Here is a 21660-nt window from a genome sequence, read left to right as displayed (position 1 = left end):
TTATCTTAAAGGTGATGTTTAACTGTAGTTCCAACAGTAGCTGAAAATGAAAACCACACAGAAATTGAGACAAAATTATACCTAACAAAGTCTGAATTACTTCAATTGTCTTAAATTGAAAAATACTACTCTAATTTGGCCCTTGATACAGTTTGATAACTTTTTTTTTTTTAACCCCCAAAGACACACCCTGTTCAAACAAAGCATTTCTTGCAGCATATAAACTCAAAATATTAAGTGGTTTCATTAGTCACTGATTGTTATGATCTAAAATGAAGGAGATGCAAACAGTAAACAGCACAGCAAACAATAAATGCATTGGTTACAGTAAAACTCTCACGGTAAAGTGATAGTAACAAAGGTTTAAATAAATAGCAATACAAGGAAGAAAATATGTTTTAAAAAATCATCAGAATTGAGACAATGGTAACAACATCAGAAGTTCTTAATATCAGAATGTAATTTTAGAGGAACACTCAAAGAGTAAAGATAAAACCTTTTCTAGAGTAGCTTTAAGCACCACATATATCTGATAAAAAGGCAGCAGGCAGTTCTAGCACTGAATCCTTCTCATACCTTAACTTACCCTTACCTTATACTTTATATTTTTAAAGACAAAACAGTACGAGAGATGCAACTGAGATTTCAACATGGAATGTATTTATTTATTTAAATTTTCAGTACAGTATTAGAAGGTCATTTAAATACTTTAAAAATATTTTTGGGAAAAAAAACAAACAAAAACAGGTTTCTATTACAAAAAGGAAACCGGTCTCATCAGTGGGTGAAAGACCTTATGAACCTTGAGTAGCATTCTCTAGAAAATTCGTATTACTGGTCAGCTAGTCGGGAACGTAGGCTAGCATAGTGATTCTCTTTCTCTCCTTTTATTTCTGGAGTGTTTCATGGAGAAGATCTCAACTACAATGGACAACTACACTGAGAGGCAGGAAGAAATGTTTACAAAAAACAAACACACAGAACTAAGACAAAGAGTTTAGCTCACCATTTTGCTTCAAAAACATTTTTTTTCTGTGTAATTGTAGATCAGAAGGGCATTAAGATAATACCACAATCCCTGAGATCAGAGATTGATTCCAAATCAACCAACAGTATCACTGACACAGTAGACAAGACAATGGAGAAAATCTGTAAAAGCAGATGAATATTGCCTCACGTAAAAAAAAAATTGTTCTGAAGTGAACCAAAAATTACTTTTGTTGCACAAAAAGATCAGCAAAACTAAAATCAGATGGTTTTGATATAGAAGAAAAAAGGTATGCTACTGTGCAAACTAAAATACCCTGATTTTTGGAATGTATCTTCTGGTTGCCTCAGGCATACTGCTGGAGCAATGCAGAGAAGTGGGAACATGTCAATTGAAAACATCCAGTCACCAGTTCCTCTTCCACTATTTCACATTTTAATTTCCCTCACAGCTAATATTTGTTATTTAGCTAACAAGAATTCCCACGGAACCCGATCTGAAAAATAAAGTTTCCTTCTGATACCACTCTGTAGCTAATTTACTGTCTCAAAACAGCCTGCATCAAGGAAACACTGGCATAATGAAAGGAACAAACTGGAAAAATTACATTATTGATTTTATTTATTTTAAGTTCCCCGCAGTTATGTTTACATACATATATACACACATACATACTTAAGTATATATATATGTATATACATACACACGTACACAAACACACTCAAGTATGAGGTTCTTTGCTTAGTGTTCCGTCTCATAAGATCTGCTTTACATATATAAACTGAGACCGAACATGGTAAGTCAAGAATTTAAATCCAGGCAGTAATAAATATAGAGTAGGGCTTCTCACCATCAGTTCAGTGATTTTCTTTTCCTTGTATCACATAAATGGCCCAAGCTTTTTGCAGTGCTAAATTTCCGGAGACTGGGATTTCTGAAACCTTCATTCCAATCCACCGACACATTAAACCAGTAACCTAAATTTCATAACAGCACCTTTACACTTGTGGAACATTGTATAGGTCTGCACACAGCTTGCTAGCCAGCAGTATAATGCACTTCTTTCATCTTCCAGGCAAAAATTACTGTTTGGTGAAGAGAGTTTTTTTGGGTAAAATGAAAATCTGTTTTCCAGTTTGCAATCACAAGACCAAAAAGCAGAGTGGGTATGCAGTGGAAGCTCAGATTCCCCGATGTAGCTAATTAATACAGAGTTAACGTACTACTCAACTATCTTTACATGTATTCCAGTAAGGAGTGCATTTAGACAAAGGCATGTAAGCACAATCTATGGTCAGAAAGGATGTATGCATCATGAGTTTTCTCTGTGTACAAACTGTACCTCTTGGAAATTATTAAATATATTTATGCATTTAAAAACTAAAATGTTTAACTTTTCCAAAAAGTTTCAAACATAGTAAAATGAAAGGAAATAATTTTGCAGTGTGAGCAATCTTTGCCAATTTATACATCAAGCCCTCATTTTTAAACCAGGTTGAATAAGTAATTGGACATCAAGTTACCTGCATTTCCAATTCCTATTAGAGAGATAAAATACATAATCAAGTTTAATTTGTTGAAATAATGGCCAGCATGCTGAAACAATCACTTAAGTGAACAAGATGCACCTTAAAACTGTAGGAAATTAATAATTCCTATCCACAAAATCTCTCATTGCTTGATTAAGGAACTGTTAACAAGCTAGGAGACTTGACAGAGGAGATTAAGATAAGATTAGTGCCTGAATCACTACAATATTCCAGAATACAAAAAACTGTACCTAATTCAGCAGCACATGGCATTTAAACGATGCATTATGTTATTGGACCAAATTTTTATACAGTCTAACAAAAGGTACAGACCTTGCGCATCTCATTACAGTTAAAATATACAGGACATCTGAGGATCAAGTCTCAATGTTTAATTAAGTTATATCACCACCCAAAAGCTGAACATATTTCCCTTATGCTATCCTTAATCTTATATGCCTCCAGATATAAATCTTGGACTATTTTGCATACGATATTTAAATTACACTACATGGCTAAGTGCATTGTCCAATGGACAAATTTCCTAATACAAATTTGGTCAGAAAAATAAAAGTCTAAAGGAGACTTGTACTTAAAAAAAAAAAGTAAGAAAGAAAGGGAAAAGAAACTGAGAGAAGTGGTATAAGCCCTAATGAGCAGCACATTCTTTGTGTACAGTATTACAGAATATTGACATATACAAATGCTCTTCTCAGAACATACAGAAAAACATTTCTCTTAAACCAAGACAGAGAGTGCATTAAGTAGGAATTTATGAGTCTCAAGTGTAGGAGGATTTCCCAACAGTTTCAGCAGAAGTCAGTAAATACAGACACTAACCAGTTTTCAAATCAGGACATAAAATGTCTCAGATTATATAAAAGAATACTCCAACTTCTCCGGAACAGAAGTCAAAGCTAAGGCCTCACAATTCCAGTTATGAGATACAGCATATCCTCTTTAGTAACCCACCACTTAAAACCAACTATTTAGTGTTTTGAAGAAGAGATTTTATCAAAAGGTGGTTGCAATGCAGTTCTTTGTACTATGTACTCAAGTACAGATAGATTACTTAAAAGTGTTAAGAGTAGTAACAGAAACTGTTAAAGAAAATGCAATGTATAAACAAAATGCAACAAACTACACTGACTGAAAATTCTTCAGGGTCCTCATACCTAGTAAGGCTCTCTACCCAAATTAAACATCATACATTACAAATTAACAAACCACATGATTAATAAAATCTGTTCACTTTATATTAAACATCTCTAATATGATTATAGAATGTTTACGTCCTCTGCTGCATAGAGGAACTCTTCCCTTTGTATCACGGGCAAGGGTTCTCATCTCAAATACCACTGTGCAAAATGACCACTTATTTCAATAGGTTCTGCAGCATAGCTGTAGCATACGTAGGACGAGCTTGTCTGCTTGCAATTGCATTTTGAAGATACTGGATACCTCCACAGCGCTCCCAAATTTCTTCAAACTGTCTCGGCAAAATTTCAGCACCTCGTTTTCGAGTTAAGCCAGTCTCTTCAAGATTAAGCTCGCACATATCCATATCATCCTTACCTGAAATTATACAGGGAAAAAGAAAAACCTTTGTAAAGCTTTTACATCATTCAAAGGTTCCATTAGCAAAGATTAGATCTTTGTTAATTAGATTTCCTCTCTCAAGCTCTGGCTTGTTGATAGACTTCAGAGCTTATGAGGGAAGAAGTCTTCAGAAGGCTTTCTAAGCACAGGGTAGAAAATCAGTATCAGAATAAACTAGTATCAGATGCTGAAACAGACAAGATTTAAAAAGTGTTAAAAAGCAAGCAAGAAGGAACAAAACGGAAGGTGCCAGAAAGATCAGCATCTCAATATATTCTCCTGAAATCCACCACTGAATCTATTTTAGACATATATACGGTTTTACAGTCAACCACTGTTATATTTTTTCAGACGTAGCAACGTGACTAAGAACTTGAGACTTTTGATCAAATCACCAGTACACCTAATCTGTCAGCCTCCCATGCTAAACAACCTGATGTTTACTAAACTGTATTTCCCACATGGAATCCAATGAAACGAAGAGCACAGTTCTCTCACTGTATTTCAATCTTAACTTTTAATAGGTGATCTATTGAATGTGTTATTCACGACAGCTATGCTACTTTTAGCTAGGGGCTTAGACACTGAACAAACAGAAGCTGGTATAATTAATTCTATTAAAAGTAATTAGAAAACTAAGGAACTTTGGTTGCTAGTAAAGCATCACTCTGTGAAGCTATACAAATGTATTGCAGCCTTCTCATCAGTTCTCAAATTAAAGACAAAAACTCAAAACACTGAACTATGAACAGTGCATTTCCCCAGTACTTCTTCCCCTTTTCATTATCCACCAGAAAAGGAGGATACTAGAAAGCCAACCATATCCTGAGCTGCATCAACAGAAGTGAGACCAGCAGGCTGAGGGAGGTGGTTCTCCCCCTCTACTCTGCTCTCAGGAGACCCCACCTGGAGTGTTGCATTCAGCCCTGGGGCCATAAGAAAGACATGGATGTACTGGAGCGAGCCCTGAGAAGGGCCACAAGGATGATCAGCGGGCTGGAACACCTCTCCTATGAAGACAGGCTGAGAAAGTTGGGGTTGTTCAGTCTGAAGAAGAGAAGGCTCTAGGGAGACCTTAAGAGAAGGCTCTAGGGAGGCCTTCCAATACTTAGAGGGCCTACAGGAAAGATGGGGAGGGACTCTTTGTCAGGGAGTGTAGTGATAGGACAAGGGGGAATGCCTTTAAATTAAAAGAGGGTACATTTAGATTAGATATCCAGAAGAAATGCTTCACTATGAGGGTGGTGAGGCACTGGCACAGGTTGCCCAGAGAAGTGGATACCCCATCCCTGGAGGTGCTCAAGGCCAGGCTGGATGGGGCTTTGGGCAACCTGGTCTGGTGGGAGGTGTCCCTGCCTATGGCAGGTGGGCTGGAACTAGGTGGTCGTAAGGTCCCTTCCAACCCCAACCATTCTATGATACATTTCATTAGCAGATAAATCTTTACCTATCCATTGCCACATGTAGTTTTTATTTAAAACATTTACGATTAAAAAGTCATTCTTCCATATTAGGCAGCATAAAAATTGTAAAAGCACCAGTTTGATACCAGCACTGTAATACAGATAGGCAAAACATCACATGCACAAATTGTTTTGATACTAACTGCTGTAATTTTTCAAAGCTAACTAAAAACCAGTCCAATGGTGAGTTTAAGTTTCTCAGTTAAGATCTGACCATGTTTTGATGCTGTCTCTAGTTCTGTGAATAATCTGAAAACAGTTAATAATGAAACCATTTACATGTGGATTCCCAAGTAGGATTCTCTGTCCATGACTTCCTAGATTAAAGTACATGCAAAAGTAAAACACGTGACTAGTTACACCTCCAAATGATGTTCCATGACATCTGGCCACCATCAACAGCAGTTCCAAATGCTCAAATTCTGCCTAGACATGAACTGCTGATGAAAGAAGAGGACAGAACTTGAGAAATTTGTATCATTAGCCTCCTTTCTAAAAGGAAGTCATCAGCTCTGAACCCTCCCAACATCCAAGTTCTGCTTTCAATACCAACCAGCTACAAGGAGAATGGGTGCCTTGTCAGGATGAAGTTCCATTTGTCGAGCAATCCATGGCCCATCAAAATGTGCATACCACCAACCCTTCTTCTTGTTCTGGGGGTCTTTGTATTGGTCCATGGGACGAATGAAGGGAATGCGGAAGTAACGCTGTTGTCTGTTTATTTCAATCTCCTGCTGCCTGGCTTGTAGCTGGGTTGTCAGGTTCTGTTGAGCTATTACACAACAAAACAAATAAAAAACAAAAACAAAAAATGCATATTATGATTTGCTTGATTGATCGCCGAACTAAAAACAACAAATAAAAAAACACAACTGGGAGACTCTAAATACAAGGCTCATCAAGCCCAAATATATTGTAATCTCATATAATGTGTGTGCTACAACACTGGTGGGAAAAGGTTTATGTTAACTATTGTACCTACATGTAATTCATCAATGGTCAATGGCATCCCTAAAGTAAGTTTAGACGGAAGCAAATAAAATATCACAATTTGCTTTAAATTAGTATTTTAAGTATAACTTTCTATATAAAATTTCTTACCAACCAGAAGTATTAATCAGTAACTGCTCCAGTTTAGTCTCTTTGTACAACAAGGTCACTGTGCAAAGCAGCATTTTCAGTTACAGTAATACAAAGCACCACACAGAGATTTTTCTTTTGACAAACAAGGATATGCAATACTGTTAGAAATCACTAACTTGTTAATAAAAACGTTGACAAATAACTGCTTACTACAAAACAACCTTCAAAAATAACTGTCTGCCTAAATTGTTGCGCACTAAACTCCAGCATTAGAACTACTTTCTGGCCACTTTCTTTTTCGAAGTATTTATATTGGACCATTGAAGTCAATTGACCAAACTTCTCCAGGAGACAGAGTTATATGAAACCTCTTAAAGTTTCATATAAATATTTTTGATGATCACTTCTCACGTGCATTTTTTTGACTCCCTTGGAGTCCCACACATTTATTTCAGACTTTGGAGAAGCACCTTCTTTTGAATAAAGACAAATACTCTCATCAGCTCATCAACTTTCTTACTGTTTTATATATATATATACAGTATTATAATCAGTTTTAAATAGTAAATGTTCTTACAAACAAGATCCCTTCTTTTAATAACTGTCTCGTACTAAAAGTTATTGGTCTTGTTTTAGTGTTTTAAAATGAGTAACCTGTTTAAGAAATTCTGAATGTCAACCTATACCATCTCTAAAAAAGAACATCAGTATTACAAGTTTGGTGCTTCAGCATAAAGGGAATTATTAAAAGTGAGTTCCTTTTTTGTGCATTGTCCATAAAGAAACAAACCTAATCGTTAAGCTAAGATTTAATGGATGAAAAATGACAATCACTTCTAATAATTTATTTTTACAGTTATGAACAAGACTAATGGACTACAAATGTACCCTGAAACTAGTTCTACTCATATTCAAGCAAAAATAGTATTTTAAATGTGAAGAGTGGGATCTTGAAAAAAGATGTATTTTATAGATCATGTCTCCAACTTTTTTGTCCCATGTCCACATTCACAAAAACAACAAAAACAAAACAGATGAACACGACATTTATACATCAGATCTGATAAAGCATGTGTTTCATACTAAAATATAGCCTACAGTTCACAGGACATTACTTCTGTGATCTGCAAATTGTCTGAGCATCTATCAGAGCCAATCAATGCTTTAGTATTGTCAAACGCTTTTTGTACTGTATTGGCAGCTGCTAAGACTTATTTCTAAGCCTATGCATACCTAAATCCAAGAGGAAATCTAGAGGATGGGAATGCTAAGCAGCCAATACAGCATCTAATTTTCAACACTACTGAAAGTTGCTATTTACTCAAAAGAAACCACCACCTGAATGTTAGTTTGTCTGCTAGGAGAAGAGCTGTTAAGTTGATTCCACAGTTTTGCTACAACAACAACAAAAAAAACCCACATACTGACATTAAAACACGGTATTTAGAAGAAATACAATTTTGGAAGGGGAGGGAGATTACCCCTTCAAATAATCTACATCAAAAAAATTATTTTATTCACCCTTCCCATGATGGCTCAAAGGGGAAGGAGCTCATGAAAATAAACAGTAATGTACATTAATAAATTAGCAGAGTGACATATAATAACCTTTGATTGAATAAAATTGCAAAATAGTAAAATAGTATTTTATTTGAACATTAAATTCTACGTACACGTGTAGCTAAACAGTGGATTAAATAGAATTAGTACAGAGCTCCTGAGTGTTCCTAATCTTCAAAGTTAGCTTAAATAACCGTCTCCTCACTTACTTGAGTTGTTCAAAAATGGTGCAAAATCTGTAAACAAATATTACATATTGAACAAAGAATAAAAGTGCTGATCTTTTTTTAAGTTACAATTGCTTTACCTTGTTTTTCACCAATGCTGATGATAGACAAATAGAAATTCTGGTTAGAAAGAGGGACATAGGTGTTGAGCTAATTATTTCTATTCATTTCCTGCTCACTGACATAAATAAAATGTCTCCTTTTCTCAACTTTTACAGATTCCCAATTGCTTCTAGTTTTCTCTGGATTTGATTTTGAAACTGATTACTTTGCAATACCTGTTTCAAAATCTCAATTGTACACATGCTAAGTACAGACTGAAACAAGTGTCTTCATCATTATTGTGGTACTTTTAATTTTTCATATTTGTTATCAAAAAAATCTTTAATTCCCAGACCTCTGTTAATATCAAAACTGCCTAGTCTAATAATAGCACATAAACCTGTTTAAATCCTGTACTGCATGTATGACTTTAATCAAAGGATAACTCTAAAATTATATGACATAAGTGAAAAGATGGAAAGAGAAAACATCATCATTTGAAGCACATATCCACTGACACCTAGAAGACTTTTAGCTTACGCATCTAAGAGATCAGAGTTCCTTCCCACTACCTTCTTGGATAATTACAGTACATAGATGTGAAATGCTCATATAGCATAATTATTTGCAATAAAAATAATTACTTCTGACATTATCAAGAATATCTGAAGTTTCAGTGACTTTCTTATGAACTGCTATATTCTAAATTCTCTTCAGAAATATGAAGCCATATTTCAAGTTAAAAGAAAAAAAAGCACTCAAAAATACTGAAGAGAATGCTGCAAATTTCTCATTTTAGCTAAATGTGATGAGAATATGAATATTCTAAGCTTTACTTGCAGAAATCCAAAGATTTTCTGCTCTTTAGTATTTCCCATCAGCAATAAAATACATGAATATTTATTTTAGCTATTTAGCTCCAAACAAAATTTGCAAGCTCTAATTCAAAACAACTTACTACTTTGCAGAAATGCTTGAAATGCCTTTTCACGCTGTTTTATTCATAAGCTTTCTTAAGCACTGAAAGCAACATCACAAGGCATGGCCACAAGACCCCAGTCTTTGATGAGTTTTTTTCCAGGAGTCCAGATCTCCCCCACCCATATATCTGAATGAAAGATCCCTGAAAAGCTCAAATTCTCAGGTACTGCTCAAGCAATGCCTAACTCAGTAAATAAATCAACAGAAAGAAGACACCTTTGTATAACAACTGACACTGAGAAAAAGTAGGGCACTTGGGATCTACTTTTCCAATGTCCAAGGTCTGTGCCCTAAACCCAGGCTAATGGGACGTTGGTGGAAACATTCTATCCCCATCTGCCCTTTCCTCTGCCTCTTCACATTGCAGCCAGGACCAGAGGACAGGAAGAGAAGTCTGATTTATTGTATCAGTTTGCTGTGATTCTGTTCATCTCGTAGACTCTTGTTATAGCAGATGAACACTGGACTTAAAAACAAAACAAACAAAACCACCACTACCACCAAATCTACATACCTCCAGAAACTGGGCACCTCATTTTCAGGTTTGGCAGTGGTAACACAGTAACTCCTACACCTTCTCATTGAATTTAAATGCCAGTCACTGATTTTCATTAGTGCACTGCTTTGGCAATAAGCACCCATCTGTGAAATCAGCTGAATAACAATCTAATATGAAAGCAGACACTGCAAAATTTGTAATCCCATAATCAAAAATTGAGGTATCATCACTCATAGAATTCAGAAAAGGAAAAAGTAACCTGAAATATATAAGGCAACTTAAATGAGGAAATGATTAACTCTCTTTAAAAGCATCTGCACCTACCTATCTGTATCTTAAGAAAGGGTAAAGGCAAGAGAAACCACCTAAGGCTTTTTGTTTTGTCTGGACCCCAAATGTTTTTCCTAGCACCAAAAAAAGCATACCCAGTTCTCTGGACTATTTGTGAGAACTGTTTAGAATCTCTATTCCACTCTTAGTGACAGTTCGGTGTGGAGAATTACACCTAACAGTACTCTTGCAATATTTTAATTACAGAGGTCAGAACTAGTATGAACAATCTTAAAAAGAAAGTCTCAGAAGTCTCAAAATGCAAACCAAGGCTTTATAAATAGAAAACAAACTTCCTTAGTCTTAACCAGCACAGCACTGAACATGTAATAAAAACGCCTGTAAATGCACTACCAAATCAGGAATCATTTTATATTTCTAACAAATGTGAGCTGGTATGAAAAAAAAAAGCTTTAGGAAGAACTATTTGGCATATCTGTTGTGAACATATTCTACTTTCTGCAAAGTATTTGCCAGTTCCAATCTTTTCAAAATATTTACCTTAATTCAATATGAAAATTCTCTTGAAAAAACAATTTCCTTCAACGTAACAACAAATTTTGTTCTAGAAATGTTTTCTCTGGAATACTTTCATCAAAATTATCATAAACATGAAATTCTCTCTCCTCACCATAGTCTGTGACTGATTTGGGAGCACGTTGTTCTGTTTCTGCGTTGCGTTTCTTGTTCTTGGATTTCCAAGCATGATACACCTTTAGCCTTCTATGAAACTCTTCTCTGCAAGCTGCTAGTAGTTCAATATCTGTCTCAAAAATAAGAAAAGAAGGGAGGAGTGAGAAAATCAGAAGGATGACTTATGATATGTCATTTATATTTATGTTTTTCTGTATTGATATGTGCATCAGGTTGTAACATTAGTATGTTAAATCAGCAGGAAATTGAAATTTTGTAACTGAGCAGAAGTTCTTTGAAGAAGGAGTTAAAAAGAATAAAGTACTTTCAAAGACAACTAAAAGCTTGTATATGTTCTGTTGATTTGGTATTTTGATTTGTTCTTTAACAGTTGTACAACCTCCGTTGTAATTCAACAGAACTACACAAAAATGCTTTTGGGGACTGTGTGCTTGTTTTTAAGGTGCAGACAAAAATCTTTCCCAATGTCTACAGCTTCCTCAGGAGGGGAGTGAAGGAGCAGGTGCTGATCTCTTCTCTCTGTAACACTTTTCATATAACTAGAGCTTGACTTCTTTCTCTCTGAAATAAGAAAACAAAACTTACCACAGGATGTATTAATGGTGTCACGAAGCTCTGCATATTTCCATTTACTTAGATCATGCTTCTTAGTACCAGCAGCAGCTTTTGTAGCTTGAACTTGAGGACCTCTACAATTGTTTAAAAAATAATATGTATTAAAATATATATGTATTTCTTAAGGGACAGGTAAGGAATAGGGATTTTTGCAACAGGAGGAACAGATCTTCCGATCAACACTGCAGCACACTTAACACAACGAAAACGAAGAGCAGAAGGGCTGAATTCAAAGGCAAAATAACAAATTACTTCAAGATGCTCCCATGATTAAGAAAAAAAGGAAACTATCTTTTAAGTCCAAAATCTTTCTAAATGAATAATCTGATGGGCTGCTTAGAGACAAAAGGAATTGCCATGAATATTGAGTGCTTATGTGTAAGAAGACACATACTCGATGTATCTGTGTGTACCTCACCCCAGTTTTTTCTTGGTACTAGTCAATACGCAGAACAGACAACGAGTGGCCATACACATTTTCAGTTCCATTAGAAAAACAGACAAGAAGGGAAAAATATTTCTGAAGGGCGAAAAGGTGTTTCTTCTCCTATTTAAAAGCTGAACAAAATCTTTTTTTCAACACTAGAGAAAATATTCCATGCTTCTGACAAAAGTCTAATTTGAGAGAAGAAATCAATCTAACTCTACATTAATTTTATAGTGGCTATCTGAGAACAGCAATAGCTAGTCTGGAGAAAAAAGTCATTATTACGGAAGATAACAAGGAACAAAAATCACTTTTAGAAGTGAAAAACAAAAATCACACTGACCAGTACTAAAAGACCCAACCAGAAACAGTTCTTTTCAAAGGCTTTTATCATGTAAGTAGTGTGCAATAAAGTCAACAGCATATGAGAAACTATTACTAAAATCTCCAACTTCTTTAACAGTATGAATAAGTTGTTATATTGTATATTTTCCTTTTTAGTTACGAGAATATAAATATATTTTCTATGACAGTTTTCTCTGGATAGATACAGCATTTCTGAAAGCAGCGATAAAAATAAACTGCATTTGTTAAATTTGATAGAATAAAAACAATCTGCTTAGCCAAATGTTCTTAATAGCAACTGCACCATCTCTTCCAGTGTAATTAAAACTACAGAATCTTACTGTTTATTGCAGCCTCAGTTTAATTACTCTTCCTCATGTTACTAATCTGAGTCAACACACAGCTTCCAGTTACGGTACATGAGAAGTCTGCTAAAAAATTACCTCTGCCTTTTGACCAGTACTAAGTACTAATGGAAAGTAACTCTTCATCACTCTTAGCACTATTCATGACAAGTTTAAAAAAAAAATCATTAAACAGAGAATTCAATTCAAAATATTAATTTTAACATTTTGTTATCAATAGAATGCCGGTAGGACATTAAAGGATTGCTACTAAACGTAATTTCCGCTATCTGGTGTCTAACCTTGCTGAACTTTAATTTGACAAATCCGGAGGATTTTCCTTATTTAGCAACACCACCTACCACTCTAAGAGTTTGCTACAAAATTTAGAGCTGCAAAACAAGGCCGTAAGACCTCTGGTTAAAGTAGTAATCTTTAAGAATGCTAATCCAATTGAACGGCTTAGCTTTTCCATTACGGTGCTACTCTGAAGAGTATCATCCTTGACAGTCACTCTTCACTACTCAATTTGACAATGTTATGCATCATAAACGGTATTTTCAGACTTAAAAAACAAACTAACAAAAAAGGTCTCAAGTCAAAAGTTTCAAGTATATGAATAGTGAAAAAAAAAATGTCAAACAAGCATACAGAAAGAAGTACTGCATTTTTAGTTCAACCATAACAAACAGCTTCTGATTTTAGTCAAAGTTTTGTGGGTTTTGCATATTAAGACTTGGCCATTGTCATTGGAACTATGTCAATATATGTAGTACAATCTGTCCGTCTAGATTCACAGACTAACAATTATAAACAGCATTGTTTACTTCTATTTTTAAAATACCTCTGCAAGTAGCAAGTTTAGGCAACAGCTGTGTTCACAATTATCAACACTATGACTAGACATCAATCACGTAACACCAACCATATTCAGACCATACAGCGTAGTGCCATATTTTACAAGATTCATTTTTAAAAACTTCAAATAGTTTAAATTCTGATGTAAAACTTCAGACAATGGATGTCAAAAGGTTGTCTTTGCCCTCAGGTGGCACCCAAACACCTAATTACTCACTGGTATGGAGGACACTATAACCATTTCTTTCAACAGAAAATATATTTGAACATAAACAATTATGAGACTGTTACAGTAGAATTGTATTCAGTCTAACCCTGCTTCTCCCTTACTTAATCCTTCTGCACTGTACGCAAAATCTTTCATTATTTCACACAAGTAATCTCAGAAGAGGATTTTGTTTACATGCCTTGAGAGGGTTTTTAATATGCTTTTAAACAAGGCAATTTTCAAAACTTTTTATTTGAATGGAAATAGTGGATGAAGAGTGAAATATTTTCTTATTAAACAAACAGTTACATTAACATTAAATAATTTAATTAACTCTCTTGAATTTGTAGGAATTCTTCTTCCAAAGATGTGGAGCCCAGTTTTCTATTATCATTTGGTGAAAAGAGAAGAAACCTAGATGAATGTTATCTATCAAAATTACACAAAATACCAAGGTAGAGAAACTGTTCTTACTGGATTTAAGTAATCAATTAAACTAGCAAAAAATATTTACTGTAAAATCAGATGATGACTGGTAATAAAAAAGTTGTAGAAAAAGGAAATTTATCTGAAATAGATCATTTACTTATCTGCTCAGCACTTAAAAAACAGAGCCCCCTTTTTTTTTTTTTTCCAAACCCATTTTATGTGTGATTTCTTTACAGGAAATGATTGATTCCTTCAATATTGTTGTCTCACCTACCTAGACAATATTTCTGACATTTCGTTGGCCATTTGTTCCCTATAAAAAAATTGATATGTAAGCATAAAACAAACATATTAAAATAAAAACAGCCTTTATAACTGTGATAGTCTCTTGCCAATCGAGTACAAATTCAAGTACAGAAAATAAACAGCTATTGATTTTTTAAAAGTATCCATCCCAATATTTACATCAACATGATTCTTTGTTAAGATCAAATTAATCATATAAGGCAGTGAAAAATTGATGGTATGTGAAAAATTTTACACTAATTATAACCATCTTTAAATAGATAGTATTAGATATATTAGGATATTAATTTATTAGACATAAGCACAGCAGGGTATATAGAGTATTATAAATTGATTTAAAGTTTACAGATGGGGTATTAGTAAATAAGAGGACAGAACAAATTTTCTTTGAATTAATTAATATTACATTTTTTCTATTAGAGTATTCAAATGGAAAAAAGGTGCCATACGCAGTCATTTGAGGCTTTGTTCCATTGGCTCTGCAAACAGAAAATATTTATGTTAGGTAGACTATTTCCTTAGTTATCTTTCTAATAGTCTGAAGCAGGAAAAGGTGGGTCATATTAAATTTTCTTCCTCTCTAAAAATTTATTATCTCTTTTTAAAAAAACTATTGTTTTAAGAAGTTAATTTGGAAAAAAAAATGCAAGTGAAAATCTGAAAACATTCCTATTTTCCTTTAAAAAAATCTTTCCAATTCAAAGATTTAGAGACATATTATTGATATGTTTTATGCTTGGATAAGCACATCACAAGAAGTAACAACACTCCTCATTCATTTTGCTGCTCTAGGAACAGGACAGATAGCTTCTTCATGCAAGCTGTAAAAAGGCATTGCATCTAAATGCCATAGTGAAGACACACACACACACCTACAAAAGTGCCAGTATCAAATATGCTACAAAGCAGAACTTGGATTATTCGTACACAGCTAAGAAGAAATCTCATTTGGACAGAAAAGTCTCTACTACTTTCTTCTAGATTTAAATCTTAGCTTATTTAAGAAAGGATTTACATCGCTATGTTAATTTGTTCAGACCATTCACTTTCTGATCATTCAGAAGAGCCTTCATTCTCTGACCACTACACAGCAGAGAGAAACTTGCAGTTATAGCTATCAGGATGGTTACCTTATCATCCATTTCTGGATTTCACAAGACAAATACCAGGACAAACTGTGAGCGGCAGGAAACACTGAGCTTCAATAACCTAGAAAAGTTATTGAGTTCTCTGACCCCTTCTTGTCTAAATCCTCCCTTCTTCCATCTTTGAGGGAAATTTGTCAGGTGATACCACTACATGACTTTGGATTTACCTTCAAAGTACTATATTGCACCAAAATCCAAACAGGGAAAGCAAGAAGATATCCAGAATGCTGCCTGTGAAGCAATTAATTTGGACATTCAACTGAGCATATTAAAATCATATCTGAGCCAATACGATAGCAATTGTATAAAAACTGAGGGCACAAACACAGTAATCTGAGTTGAAGTGTCTACAAATTAATATTGCACATGACAAAAAAATTACCTACCTACGGCACACAGGCACAAAGTTACTAAAAGCATACACCAAAACTAAATTTGAGTAGCAAAGAGAACACTTCTGGGAGCTTGAAATTCCACAAAAACACTTGAGATTTTCTTATACAATCTTCTTTCAACTACAAACTAATGAAAACTCACATCACTAGGCCAGTGACATGATCATGTCCTACATACTATTTGACTAGTAAGTACTATTTTCATTGGACATTTATGCCAAATTCTCACCATAACTTATCCCAATACTGCTGTGTTCTTGATAAAGAAAAAGAAAGCCAACCCTGGCTAATGTGCAGACCCTTTAGAAAGTACTCTGGCTGGGTAGCAAAGCTTTGCTAAATATTGTCTCTGTCTTGTTCTTATCTGAACTGGGTAATCTGAAATTAGAACTATTCCTAGCAAAAGAAAGAAAAAAACACCTATTTTTAATGAACTGGTAATTGCTGAGATGTCACTCAAATATATCTTTTTATGTTAGCTCTTTCGGAGAACTACACAGAGAGCACATCTTAAAGATACTTTCTGGGGAAGAAACAAACCCACACAGTTAGAAAATACACCAACTACATGTACATTTGCTGGCTATAAAACTTCTTTAGAGGAGAAGAGAGCTACTGCTTTGCAGGCAGTGTGGATCTGTACAGCAAAAGCAGGCACTTCTACAACACACAAAAAAATCAAATAAAACAAAAGTTTAAGACATTTAATTTTCAAACCCATCCATGTTAAATACATTAATTCTGTGGCAATGAACGCACGGACTCTGATGCAAGTTGAAATCGAAGAAAAAACCTTTTCTTGTCTCTACTTCCGCTCTTTTATACCCGTCCCGAGATAGCACAATACCATGGCAACTTCCTAGCGACAGAGTACAGCCTACCTGCACTTTGGTACTCCCTCCCTACCCAAGGTTAAGCAATCACACAGTAGCACTTATATTACAAAAACAACATCTCGGTGCTTTCCCAAGTTCTTCCTAAGGTTCTTTCCCAAGTTCTTCCTTCTGCCGACCAAAGCAATAAGCCTTTGGTGGCTATCCAAGTTCATGTATACTGGCCCCACATGATTCATTCTAAAAAAACCTTACCAGTCAGGACATGGAAATAATTTGTCTGCCTTCAAAGAGGTCTTCTTGTTCAAACAAAACAAAGCACAATAAAACACACAAATTCATAATACACTATTGAAACCATAAAGTATAAAAAAGGGTACATTTTATTACTACTTACCACTGAAGAAATTCCATTCCCTACTTTAAGCCAGTCATAAAAATCATAACCTAAAATGGTTGCCATCCTTGCCAGAACTCAGAAAAGAGAACTGCAGTCATATTCACAAACGCTTACTAAATTACTGATGTAGCAAGACATAAAATGATGATACTATTTAATTAATAGAAAAATACATAAAACAAACAAGAGTTTAGTTTTCACAAAGGGGTGAGAGAAAAAAAAGAGAGAAATTTAAGCTTTTAACTCCATACCTGCTCAATCCTACATCAAGCTTTGTCTCTTCACTGCTGAGTTCTGCTCCAGTCTGGGCAATTCTCATTGCAAGTTCACGATCACGACGTTCCTGTTCAAGAACTGCCTGGTGCTGGGTTTCCTCTTCTTGTTCTCTAGCTAGCTGAGCCTCAATTTCAGCCTGTATCATAAAAACGTGTAAAAAAATGCATTTAACTTTAATCTATAAAAAAAAATAGTACATAAGCAAAAATTAGCAAAAAATACACTAGTATATTTCTAGCTTTTTAAAATATATTTTATTATAAAATATAGACTTAAAGTTTGCCTACCATCATTAAAACTCTGATGACACAGAGCAATATGATTATTCTCCACAGCACTAACACAATACTCCCTTGATATTCTGCACTTAGCATTACAAGATTTTACAAAAGACACTGCTTTGTACTTAGGTTTGTTGTGCATTTTGAAAGGGGATGAAGATGAACACTGAAGTCTTCTGTGAACCTGATCTGGGTTTGAATTGAAATGCATTTCAAAATTTCTACTTACTGCAACAGAAAAATAATCCAAATATAATGCCTCTGCAGAACAAAGCTGCAACTGCAGCTTACCATCACTATTTAACAATGGGTCTTGCAAACACAGTAAGAAAAATGTGACCATTCAGTTCGAACTTCTGAAAGTCATATATGCCAACTCTTTGCACTGCCTTTCTTGGTGTCCAAAAGCCAACACAGGAGACAAAGTCACTTCCCACTTGTCATCATGAATTTGCACCAGTGTGTAAGACCAGAGTGCAACACCAGTGACTTTTCCCTATGCAGATTATCTGACAGTGACTACCACCAGAAAGAAAGATAACAAGTAATTAACTACGTAGAAGAAAGAAGTGCCCTACTGGATTATGTATGTTGCTTTGTATCCAAATGCAGCAAGTGTTTTTAAGTAAAAGTGTAAATTACATTCTGCACTGCAGATCTTCACATCTCAGAAACACAGATAAATACTATCCCCAGAGATGCTCCCAATCCTGGCAGACCATGTTTTAAAAGGTTCTGACACACGTCCAGTTTGCTTCCTGAGTGGACACCATTTAATATATTTAAACGATCCCTGAATGGAAACTTATCCTACCAGCTTCTCCCAAAACACTAGGCACATCTGCAATGGTCTCCAAGCAATGATTCGGAGACTAGTCAAATAGCAGCTTACTCTTTCTACGTTTAACTTCTGTAAGCCAGAATTGCTTACTATTCTAGTACAGGTGATAGACAACAACTCCGGAAAGATCCTTTTTTCATCAGTTAGGCTCTAATCTTGGCATTAGTTCCAGGTACTTGCTTATCAGGAATAATGGTGAGGTGATAGAAAAAGGCATGCAGAAACAAGGAGGAAAATCAGTGTTAGACTAACTCTAAGGATAACAAAATATAGAAAAGGAGAAAAATTCCATTTCTGATTAACCACAGAAAGGACTTTAGAAGTCTGTAATCATTAGAGACGGACAAGCATGCTGCCTTGTGCTTATGGCAACAGCCCCTAAAGGGAAGCTTTTTGTTTCTGAAACTCCTCTTTACCCAGGTCACACAGAGAATCTCCGAGACAACAGGAAAAACAGATCTGGGTCCTAACACAAATCAGAGAGCTCATGGTGGAATCAGTAAGAAGCATCAGAAATCAAGGCAGAGGGAGAAGGAGTAGGGTTTGAACTTCATGTATTCTACACAAATGTAGTTAAGGGGGCTACTTGTAGCCTCTCAATATTACCAATATTCTGAAAATGTTTACAAGTAAGCTGATACCTGACATGGCCTGAGTCCACACATAACTTTTCAAAAAAAAAAAAAAGTGCCCCAAACTTGCCACTGCTTCTTGTACTTTCTCTGGATACCACTAAGAGTCTGCCTCTGTCTAGTCTGCTTTACTCTTCCCCGGGCAGGTATTTATACACACAGAAAAGTGTATAATTATTTTTTATTACTATTAAGTGCATATTTATGCCAGGGGTACAGCCCAAATGACAGCTAGACACTGTGCTGCTAATCACAGCGCTTTTGAGCCTGGCAGTCCCCACCAGTTTTCAGGCTACCTCACTGTCCACTTATCTAGCTCATCCATCATCTGTTTGTCTAGGAAGATGCTTATGTGAACAGTGTTGAAAGCATTGCTAAAACTGTTATAATTCCTGAAGGCTAGTCTTATTAATAAAAGCAAAGAATCATTGTTACTTTTCTATTTACTTTTATTTTCTTCATTATTAAAACTGTAAGATGCTAAAAAAAAATTATGGCATCTCATTCTGCTCTCTATTCCCATTCAGTTACGTCAACAAACACTATCAGAAGAATTTTTAGAAATATTAATACTTTTAAATATTATCTTTTTGGTCCTTTCTGTCTTATGTCTCGGATAAAATATACATTCTTAAATCAAAAATCTCTCCAGCTTCTGCTGACAGCAGAAGCTTCTTTATGGCTCTCATTCACATGCACATTCCTTCCTACCTGAAAACTGAATTTACCTTATGCATCTTTTCCTCCTTTTGTAGTTGTAATTCAATAATAGCACTAATTCTAGACAGATTATATTAAGTGTGCCTAATGTAATACTGCTGTATAATTTTGAGACTCATTTATAAGCCATTAGACTCCGTGGAGGTCCTACACTGTGAGAAAGATTTTAAAAACAACAAAACGAAAAAAACAACAACAAAAACACAGCTAAAACATTACCTGAATACGCTTTTCTTCCTCTTCCCTCTTTTTCCTTTCTTCCTCTTCTTGTTTTCTCTTTGCTTCGATCTCAGATTTACTATTACAAAAGAGGAAGAGGAAATGAAAATTTTTGGTGACTTATTGCAAAGCAAGTAAACAAGAGATATGAAATCATCCTCCATAAAATTAAGTGGTAATCCAAGAGTCTGTATAGTCCTGATGACAAGATCCTGTTAGTAAAGTCAAGGGCCTTTCTAAATCCATTTTTATTCCCAGCTGCATCATAAAATATCTTTCATCTTCTATTCTGATTACACCTAAATTAAAAATTGTCATCAGGGGAAAGGAAGTATTTTAACAGTGGATAGCACACCGCAAGTTCAATCCAAGTGACTCTCTTTAAGCACAGGGTTATTAAAAGTAACCTCATTAAAGTGCCTTCCCTATTTTCTTCTCATTCTAAGACCGGCAATTTGTTTGACACTTACAGACGCCTTTCTTCTTCTTCCTTCCTTCGGCGCTGCTCTTCTTCTTCACGTCTCTTTCGTTCTTTTTCCATTTCCTCTTGGATGCGTCGTAGTCTCTCTGCTTCCTCTTCTTGCTGTTTCTTCTTTTGCAGTGCACTCAGAAGCTGCTCTGAGCTTCTAACTAGAGCATCGTATTCTTTCATGATCTGTTCTCTAGTCATCATAGTGGTCTGCAAAATGATATAACAAGAGGGGATAATATTCCTTTACATTTGTAATTCGCTTTTTTAAAATGTGTATTTGAAAAATCTATTTGAGAACTGAAAGCACTGAGCACTGTAATTAAATTATACTTATATTAGATTATACTTCAGAACTGGGGAGCTTGAACATGCCTTCCTTCCTAAAATCCTCTGGATCCATTATTCTCCTCTCTCATAAAACTGTAGGAAGTAGTCTCCATTTTATCACTGAAACTACACATGATTTTTCTTTAAAACATGCCTTCATTTCTGAAACCCCACAGTTATGCCACAGAAATGAATCCTTACCATCCTAAGATGAAAACTGAGAGCCTACTAGGTACATTTTGTGTCATGTTCTTAGCTTCTATAGGGGTTATTTACAGCTCTGCCTTTTATGTCACAGCACAGTTTTACATGTCTTAACATGGAGCATATTATAAGTAACAGATTAAAAAAAGGTCTCATTAGCAAATAACGCGCTGAAAGAAAAAATAACGCAATTGCCTTCACTACGTGTTTTCAAATTTCATTGATACCAACAATTTAATTAATTTGAATTTTACAATTTACAATGATGTATACCACTAAAACTGTGACACGGGGTGTCTCCTCACCTTTTATAAGGGTGTATCATGATGATAATCAAGTTGTATAATTTTTATTAGAAAAAAAGAAGTATAGGTTGACAGGCTAACTCTATTACTGCTCCAACCGTGATTTTAAACAACAAAATC

At 35.1% G+C, this 21660-nt stretch overlaps 1 protein-coding gene across 8 annotated transcripts in view; it reads right to left on the bottom strand.

Moving 5' to 3' along the window:
* Positions 1-638: 638 nt before the first annotated feature.
* The window catches only part of MYO6 (myosin VI), a 106385-nt gene continuing 85363 nt past the window's right edge, over positions 639-21660 (bottom strand). For 4 of the 8 annotated variants that reach the window (XM_083829928.1, XM_083829923.1, XM_083829921.1 and 1 more), the window contains exons 26-35: positions 20703-20911; positions 20233-20311; positions 17515-17675; positions 14937-14966; positions 14456-14494; positions 11541-11644; positions 10933-11064; positions 8432-8458; positions 6133-6351; positions 639-4092 (exon numbers count right to left, since the gene is read on the bottom strand). In XM_083829928.1, coding sequence (XP_083686054.1) covers positions 3893-4092; positions 6133-6351; positions 8432-8458; positions 10933-11064; positions 11541-11644; positions 14456-14494; positions 14937-14966; positions 17515-17675; positions 20233-20311; positions 20703-20911 — 1200 coding nt within the window. In that variant the 3' untranslated portion in view covers positions 639-3892. The remainder of the gene's footprint in view (positions 4093-6132; positions 6352-8431; positions 8459-10932; positions 11065-11540; positions 11645-14455; positions 14495-14936; positions 14967-17514; positions 17676-20232; positions 20312-20702; positions 20912-21660) is intronic. The other 4 variants (XM_083829924.1, XM_083829925.1, XM_083829926.1 and 1 more) reach the window with 3 other exon arrangements.

This window comes from Anser anser (genome assembly GCF_964211835.1).
Source record: "Anser anser genome assembly, chromosome: 3".
Lineage (NCBI taxonomy): Eukaryota > Metazoa > Chordata > Aves > Anseriformes > Anatidae > Anser > Anser anser.
Note: the sequence above shows the minus strand (reverse complement) of the source record. Positions and strands in the feature narration are given on the sequence as shown.